Below are 9,350 nucleotides of genomic sequence, written 5' to 3' on the forward strand. Positions count from 1 at the left end.
GCCTCATTGTTCTAACACAGATAAGATATAAGGGAGTACTCCAACTCCTACATTCCAAGCCTTCAAGGTAACACACACAGTTTACTTGCGGACATAAAATGAAAAAATAGAAAGAATACACATGGACAAACACTAGCTGATTTAAACATGACTATGAATAAAGAAAGAACTCTCAAACATATATGCATTCTCCACAGTATTTATGTATTTTGTTAATCTGGCCCACACTTCATAATTGACGATTGGTTTCAATTAGCCACAATTATCGCCTGTCTTTAATGAACACTCCATCCTCTTTGAAGATTCATAGCTAAAAGGTAACCTCTAGTGAATTGTATATTGAAAAAATATTGTGGAAGTTGCGTCCTAACGAGTGCCGCTGATCACAGACTTTCACCGGAGTCTGCCGTTCAGAGTTGAACAAGGTTTATTAACCATCAATATATTTTGCTGTCTTGACATTTCAGTCTGTCATCTTTTCCTCCAACTCTCCACAACAGGTGATTAGACAACTCGTACCACCTGGGAAATCTAATCACCTGCCAGCTGTGTCTCGCCGTCAGCACTGCCACGCCCCCCCCCCCCCCCCCCCCCCCTGATGGTGCTCTGTCTTCAGCACCATGGACAGAGGCGGTGACCTTTGCTCCTGCAGGCGCGCTGATCACTCCCTCCCTCCACAAATACATATATACTGTTTTGGTTATACTTATCCTATTTACCACATAATATTCATGTTCAGTACAAATAATATACTCTATCACTTAAAAATAGTTGGTGAATTATTCTGCGAACGTCTTTGATGAGGTTCTTCCACACCAAACTTATCCAAGTATGCCTTTATGGATCTTGCTTTTTGCAGTTGTGCACCAGAAGCATCGAAATGTCTCTACAAAATGAAAAATTATGTTTTGAGTGTGAATGTTATCTTGATGCTCATTGAATAACTAAGGATCTAAGACAGTACCGTATATAGGCCGCAACAATATTTAAGCCGCACCCACCAAATTTGAGAAGAAATCAATATTTTTTACATATATTATCCGCACTGGACTATAAGCCGCAAATATATACCGGTATGAAAGTATGTTTATTTACATATTTAATTGTTTCCAAATAGTGTCTGTAACACGACAGTAAAACGGCTAATCAAACAAAACAGAAGTCATCGTGATGGACCCACTAGTTGCAGAAGCTAGCTCTCCAATCTCAATAACACCACAGTGACTTCTGGTGAATTTATGTAACTGAAAACAGTACAAACAGAATGCCATTGTAAGTTAATAATACTAACACAGAACATGTGTTAGCATATTAGCTAATGCTAACGGTGCTAGCTTGCTTACATTACAATTGCACGTACAAACACGTGTGAAAACACTTCTACAGTCATCACACATGGGACGGTTTCGGAAGTAGGAATTGTTTTAGTTACATTGCAAAACGTACACACGTCGTTGGAGTGACGAATGAAGAATCTTTTCGAGAAATGCTACGGACGGTTATACTTCCGGTTCAAGGCACGAAACAGGAAGTACATTTTCAACTCGTCTAAAAGATGGCGCCATAACACAAACAATAACACACCTTTTCACATCTCTGTTGGTGTTTTCTGAAACCTATCTTGAATACTGTCCGCCCTGAGATTGGTAGGTGTGAGTTCAAACCCCGGCCGAGTCATACCAAAGACTATAAAAATGGGACCCATTACCTCCCAGCTTGGCACTCAGCATCAAGGGTTGGAATTGGGGGTTAAATCACCAAAAATGATTCCCGGGCGCGGCCACCGCTGCTGCCCACTGCTCCCCTCACCTCCCAAGGGGGTGATCAAGGGTGATGGGTCAAACGCAGAGAATAATTTTGCCACACCTAGTGTGTGTGTGACAATCATTGGTACTTTAACCTAACTTAAACATTGTGGCAGTTAGCGTAGAAAAAGCCACAAATTAGCCGCACCACTTAATAAGTTTGCAGGGTTCAAAGCTTTGGAAAAAAGTAGCGGCTTATAGTCCGGAAAATACAGTAGTTCCCAAACTTTTTTTGTCCATCCACCACCTCAAAATAACTTCAAATACAGTAGCGTTGTAGGCCTAAATATGCATTAAAAACAAGGCAGAGGTTTTATTTAACAAGTATATTTTGAATACTTTGCTATAGTTTTAACAGTAACACTGAATATTTAATAGAGTGATTCTTTAGCATACCACTAGAACAGACCTGGGCAAATTGAGGCCCGGGTGCCGCATGTGGCCCCTTAAGCTTTTCAATCTGGCCCACCGGACATTCCCCCCCAAATTTTTTTAGATCTTTAAGATGGAAAGTGTAGCTGCCATTATGATGTGCAGTGATGTTTTCTAATGACCGTAAGTCTTGAACTGTACAAAGTATTTCAATGCTTGGAATCTGCGCTTTTGCATGATATACTTGTTACTATGGTAATCTAATTAGTTACTATGGTAATTTAAGTCACAGCAGCTCAGACGAGGCACCAAGCAGTGTGGGTGGGGAGCGTTTCCACAGAGTGTTTACAGAGCGGCCAGCCTGAAATGTGGGTGTCAGGGACAGTCGTGGAAGGAGATTCTTGCAACAAAGTTCTAAATCTTAGTGTTATATCAGATATATCAGATTGTAGGTGGTGGTTATTTTACCCTTCGCGTTCATATTTCGCTGTCTTTGTTGCATTTTTGTTGCGTTTCTCTTGGTTGTAAAATATGTCAATGGGGGGGTGACGTTCATATGTTGTCAATATTCAGTGTTTTATCCTTAATAGTTGCCAGGTTCAAACACTGATGACATCTATTGAACAAGACAAGAGGCAAAGAATTAAACAGAGACAGAATTCAATTTGGACAAAATTTTGAGGAGAGATGCGGCAACTGTACTCCCTGTACGGTCTTGTACCACGCTCTGACGAAAAAGGTTTACGTCTCCTTTATTTGGACTCTCCCTGTTTACATAACATCTGCTTCCAAAGGAATGGGGGGGTATGTAAACAGCTCTTGTTTTTGGTCACATTGAAAACAAAAGAAGAAGATGCCTCGGGCTTGGGTTAGTCCTGGATTCAGCTTGGGCAGGTCTTCGATGACAATAAATAACCCCTCCCGTCTCATCCCATCGTACACAATGGAATTTTCCAAGCCTTTGCTTGGTGCAACAAAGACAGCTCTCATCTGTTCACTGGAACTCAGAACGGAAAGTTTTTTGATAATTTACATACAATTTTTCTGACAATAGTTAGTATTGTAAATCCCACATTCTCTATTTTCATGTACATTCTGGGTGTCTCATTCAGTAAAAAATTTTTTAAATTCCATTCCGTTTTTTTAAGGCGGTCTGTCATAACGTTTTTAGCATTCAATCAGACATTATTGTGAGGTTTTGTATTAGTGTTCTTAAAAAATAGATATACCGACCCCCAGACACATTTTTTTCTCTTAATTTGGCCCCCGGAGTCAAAACAATTGCCCAGGCCTGCACTAGATGGAGCCTGTGTACCACTAATGGCACACATACCACAGTTTGAGAATGGGCTGATCTAAGCGGTATGTTGCTGCTAGGGATGATGTTCGAAATCGGTTCTCCTGGTTGTTCGATAAGAAAAGAACCGATTCCATGGACTCGAATCCCTTTTTGAGAACCGGTTCCCGTTATCGAGGCCACTATAGTAAAGAAAAAGAGTTGGTTCTTTATTCGAATCCCTGGGAACGAATCCCTTCCCACATACAGGAAATGCCCTGTGGGACCTGCAATGTTATGCCCATTTGATTGTAGACTCTTACTGACACCTACGCGTCATTAGTTTGGGCACTTCCGGGTTGAGACAATTGAGAAGTAGACAAGTTGTGTTAGCTCTTACAAGCCTTGGAAAAGAGAAGTCTGTAAGTAAACTGTTTAACTTGTTCATGTAACTCAATATTAAGGTGGAAAGTGGTTAAGTTTGATACTTATTGAAAAACGATTTTTGAGGACTTAAAATGGTTGCCAGTCGTATATTTCCACCATTGAAATAGTTTCAACACTCAGAAGTGTTTGTTTGATGATAGTACTGTATATTTGTGTGAAGCTAATATTTACATATTGTGTATTACATTTCAGTATGTTAATTGAATCACATAGCTTATACATTTGTCATTGTGTGTATTTCAGTTTAAACAAAAAATATTACAGTTCAGTGCAAGACAAAAATAAAGATAGGAAAAGACAAAGCAAGATCAACAACAATAAAGAGCCTAAATGGATTAATCTGCTTTGGATTGTTTGTTAGCTGTCTGCCAAGCTGTATAACCTCAACACGTATAGTGAGGGCAGAACAGGCAATATGCAATTATTGCCAGGCTTCGCTCTCATGTTAGGGGGGAAGAATTGTTGATTGATGACTGTGGTGTTCTTAGTGTCATAGTGTGTAGTTAGTATGTTCCAATAGCAGCAGAAGTGCACTTTTTGGAGAGCTGTATTATTTTCAGTTTTGTGCCCAAGGGACTGATTTTATTTAACACTATATTATTATTTATACACCTATAGTGATCACAGAGACAGGTTGTTTTTGTGTTACTGTATTTGTTTTTCTGAAAAATCCCACTCAATATACTTTGGGTGACAACAGTCAATATTTTTTTTTTTTTTTTTTTTTTTTTTTTAGGGGGGTAACAGTCAATATTTATTTATTTATTTTATTTAATTTTTTTCTTATAAAATAATATTGAGCTTTTGTTAAACCAAATATTGTGTTTTTTTTCCATAAGAGAATCGATAAGGAATCGGTTCGATAAAAGGATTCGATAATGGGCTCGAACTCGATAATTTCTTATCAAACATCATCCCTAGTTGCTGCGTTTGTGTACATAACAGGGTTGCTTTGGTAGCACAGCCTGTATCGATCCTATGCAGGATGGATGTGCTTCTCCTGAGTTGCCAGGTGAATTACAGCTGTCGATGGCCGTTGGAGGAGAGTGCAACCACTCGGAAGAAGCTCTCTTGTCCTAATGGGCTTTAAGTACGAACCTTTATGGCTGATAATGTGGAGTAATGGTGAAGTCTGCAGACAGTTGTGTTTGTAGACCGCCATCCAACAATCCAGCACAGATTGATGGTCAGTTTGGAGTGTAAGGCGTGTCAATTAGCCAACATCAATGTTTCATCGGCTCTTTTCATATTCTCAAACTGCTCTCATGATCAGTGTGGCACCTTCACAAAGTGTATATGCTCCATTCATCCAGAGGGTGTGTCTACCATCTATTAGGAGAGCTTACTGTGCACTTAATGACACTTCTCAGGGGCGGGGGAAACCATATGCTGGGGGTCCCGTAGGGGACTGCAGGGACTTGTGGCAAGATGACCTGATTTCTCATTTTCTCTCCTCTCTGAGCTGTGGGCTACAAAACACAAGAAGGCTCCCAAGGAGGAAGGCGGCATGGTTTCGGACCGGATCTATTTGGTCTTTGGCACGACTACATTGGATTGTATTTTCCACTTTTGATGGAGCCCTGAGTGGCTGAAGTTGATCTTCAATACGATCAGGTGAGTGTCCTCTGCTATGTCCTCTCGACAACAGCGTCGTGTCTGACTGCAAGTAAACGCACCACGCGCGTGAACGTCAGCGTTTTTATGGGCAATGAGGAATAAGTAAATACTCCATGATGCACTTTGCCACAGATGAACTGGCACATACCGCGGAGCTGGTAATAAAATGATCCAAGGGAATGTTCAGAGAGTGATTTAAAGACACACAAACACACACGCACACACACACATCGTGTAACGGCGTCACCGTGGTTATTTTAGGGCCACAAAATAAGGTCGCTCTCCAAACTCCCCCGACAAGGACTTTAAACCACAGAGCTGACCATTTTAACTCCAGTTTATTTTTTTTAATGTTTAAATCTGACAGGGAAATTACTTTTTTGTCACTTTTGAGTTAATAAACATGGAAATAAAAACAAAATAATAAATATTGCAATTACCTCTGTCCATTTACTATCATAATGTCTTAAAAGTAATCATATGTTTCTTATAATTTTGTTTTTCATTACATTTCTTTCAATGTGATTATTTTTAAATTTCACAACTAAAGTCATTAATGTGTATTATCATATTTTTAACTAAAGAAGTTTTGCCTTTTTGACAGGGAAATTACTTTTTGGTCACTTTTGAGTCAATAAAAACGGAAATGAAAACAAATTAATAAATATTGACATTACCTCTGTGCATTTATTATCATACTGTCTTAAAAGTAATCATATTTTTATAGTAATTTTCTTTTTATTACATTTCTTTCAATTTATTTATTTTTAAATTTCACAACTAAAGTCATTAATGTGTATTATCATATTTTTAACTAAAGATTGTTTGCCTTTTTGACAGGGAAATTACTTTTTGGTCACTTTTGAGTCAATAAACACGGAAATGAAAACAAAATAATAAATATTGCAATTACCTCTGTTCCATTTATTATCACAATGTCTTAAAAGTAATCATATTTTTCTTATAACTTTGTTTTTTTATTACATTTCTTTCAATTTGTTTATTTTTACATTTCACAACTAAAGTCATTAATGTGTATTATCATATTTTTAACTAAAGACTTTTTTGACAGGGAAATTACTTTTTGGTCACTTTTGAGTCAATAAACACGGAAATGAAAACAAAATCATAAATATTGCAATTACCTCTGTCCATTTATTATCATAATGCCTTAAAAGTAATCATATTTTTCTTGTAATTTTCTTTTTATTACATTTCTTTCAATTTTTTTTTATTTTTAAATTTCACAACTAAAGTCATTAATGTGTATTATAACATTTTTTTAAAGACTTTTTGCCTTTTTGACAGGGAAATTACTTTTTTGTCACTTTTGAGTCAATAAACACGGAAATGAAAACAAAATAATAAATATTGCAATTACCTCTGTTCCATTTATTATCACAATGTCTTAAAAGTAATCATATTTTTCTTATAATTTTGTTTTTTTATTACATTTCTTTCAATTTGTTTATTTTTACATTTCACAACTAAAGTCATTAATGTGTATTATCATATTTTTAACTAAAGAAGTTTTGCCTTTTTGACAGGGAAATTACTTTTTGGTCACTTTTGAGTCAATAAAAACGGAAATGAAAACAAATTAATGAATATTGACATTACCTCTGTGCGTTTATTATCATAATGTCTTAAAATTAATCATATTTTTATTGTAATTTTCTTTTTATTACATTTCTTTCAATTTATTTATTTTTAAATTTCACAACTAAAGTCATTAATGTGTATTATCATATTTTTAACTAAATACTTTTTGCCTTTTTGACAGGGAAATTACTTTTTGGTCACTGTTGAAAAGAGAAACTGGAAATTGTGATGTATCATGTTGTATGCTTGCATGTTCGAAATAAACTCAAACTCAACAACTCAACTCAACTTTTGAGTCAATAAACACTGAAATGAAAACAAAATAATAAATATTGCACATACCTCTGTTCCATTTATTATCACAATGTCTTAAAAGTAATCATATTTTTCTTATAATTTTGTTTTTTTATTACATTTCTTTCAATTTGTTTATTTTTACATTTCACAACTAAAGTCATTAATGTGTATTATCATATTTTTAACTAAAGACTTTTTTGACAGGGAAATTACTTTTTGGTCACTTTTGAGTCAATAAACACGGAAATGAAAACAAAATCATAAATATTGCAATTACCTCTGTCCATTTATTATCATAATGCCTTAAAAGTAATCATATTTTTCTTGTAATTTTCTTTTTATTACATTTCTTTCAATTTTTTTTTAATTTTTAAATTTCACAACTAAAGTCATTAATGTGTATTATAACATTTTTTTTAAAGACTTTTTGCCTTTTTGACAGGGAAATTACTTTTTTGTCACTTTTAAGTCAATAAACACAGAAATGAAAACAAAATAATAAATATTGCAATTACCTCTGTCCATTTATTATCATAATGTCTTAAAAGTACTCATATTTTTCTTATAATTTAGTTTTTTATTACATTTCTTTCAATTTGTTTATTTTCAAATCTTAAAACTGAAGTCATTAATGTGTATTATCATATTTTTACTAAAGACTTTTTGCCTTTTTTGACAGGGAAATTACTTTTTGGTCACTTTTGAGTCAATAAACACAAAAATGAAAACATAATAAATATTGCAATTACCTCTGTTCCATTTATTATCATAATGTCTTAAAATTAATGATATTATTCTTATAATTTTCTTTTTTTTATTACATTCCTTTCATTTTGTTTATTTTTACATTTCACAACTAAAGTCAATGTGTATTATCATATTTTTAACTAAAGACGTTTTGCCTTTATATCACACTGTTAAGCACTATCAAATTCAAAATATATTTTTTAACTCATCCTCCCCAGCCCCACCTTTCACGGGGCACCGTAATTGACGACCCATCACCATTGTTTAATCTTGAACAGGTTGTGGTGAAAATGACATTTGGTTGTACTTGTGCAAAATATATTTATATGTATCCGGAAGCATTTTCTCCAATGAGTTTTTTTTTTTGCATTTTGTGCACCTGTTCCTGCCAGGTGCGCAGCCATGGCTAACCTGCAGCAGGAATACCCCGGAGTCCTCTTGGGGATCCTGGAGGAACTGGCTAATATGCGTCAGTGGTTGACTTTCCAGGACCTTTGTCGCATGGTCAGCACCCGCTTTGACCTGGAACATCTCATCGAGCTCAGGAGTTTGTTGTTTGACGCTGCTAGTCGGGACCCCTGTTTTCCAGCGACTCTCTTTCGGGACCGGGTCTCCGCCAGAGGACAAGGCCTGTCACCGATAGGGGTCGCTGCCGACATCGTGACGATATTTAATCTTATTCAAATGACGGGAGGGGTCACTGATGACGGCCAACCAATGAGCGCTCAGACAGTTCTTCCTGTGGACCAGTCCCCTGGCCTCAGTCTGCCTGGAGTCTACCAGCTGTACATTCCTGGTGGGGAAAGAGCACGGACTCACTCAGACTCCGCTGGCAGCCGTTTTGACAGACACTTGCTGTTTCCCAATTCCAATTACTCAGCACGCAAACGGTCCAGTCTTCCCCCGGATCCTATCTCACTTATATCTCCTCCTCGGGTCAGGACGCGGGCTGTGTCTTTTGACTTGCCTCACACCACACTTTTGTACCCCAGTGGTCAAAGCCCCAGCGAGGCCATGAAGAGTATTTACTTACCTTTGGAGACAGACAGCGAGTCAAGTGCAGATACAGCTCCTGTTGAGGTGTTTGAAATGGAACAGGAGTCATCAGTCGACCAGAGGAGAAACGCCTTTAAGAAGGACTTCCACAACCAGCCAACTCTCATTCCGCAGGTGACCGTCAACAGCGA

General features: G+C 36.8%; 1 protein-coding gene across 1 annotated transcript in view; it reads left to right on the forward strand.

The window, feature by feature from the left end:
• The first annotated feature begins 8,535 nt into the window (after nt 1-8,535).
• LOC133648384 (major intrinsically disordered Notch2-binding receptor 1-like) overlaps nt 8,536-9,350 on the forward strand; it is a 10,588-nt gene continuing 9,773 nt past the window's right edge. Inside the window, exon 1 of the mRNA XM_062044425.1 lies at nt 8,536-9,350. This exon is cut by the window's right edge and continues 1,174 nt beyond it. Within this exon, the coding sequence (XP_061900409.1) occupies nt 8,566-9,350 (785 nt within the window). The 5' untranslated portion in view covers nt 8,536-8,565.

The sequence above is a fragment of the Entelurus aequoreus genome, linkage group LG01, assembly GCF_033978785.1.
Source record: "Entelurus aequoreus isolate RoL-2023_Sb linkage group LG01, RoL_Eaeq_v1.1, whole genome shotgun sequence".
Classification (NCBI taxonomy): domain Eukaryota; kingdom Metazoa; phylum Chordata; class Actinopteri; order Syngnathiformes; family Syngnathidae; genus Entelurus; species Entelurus aequoreus.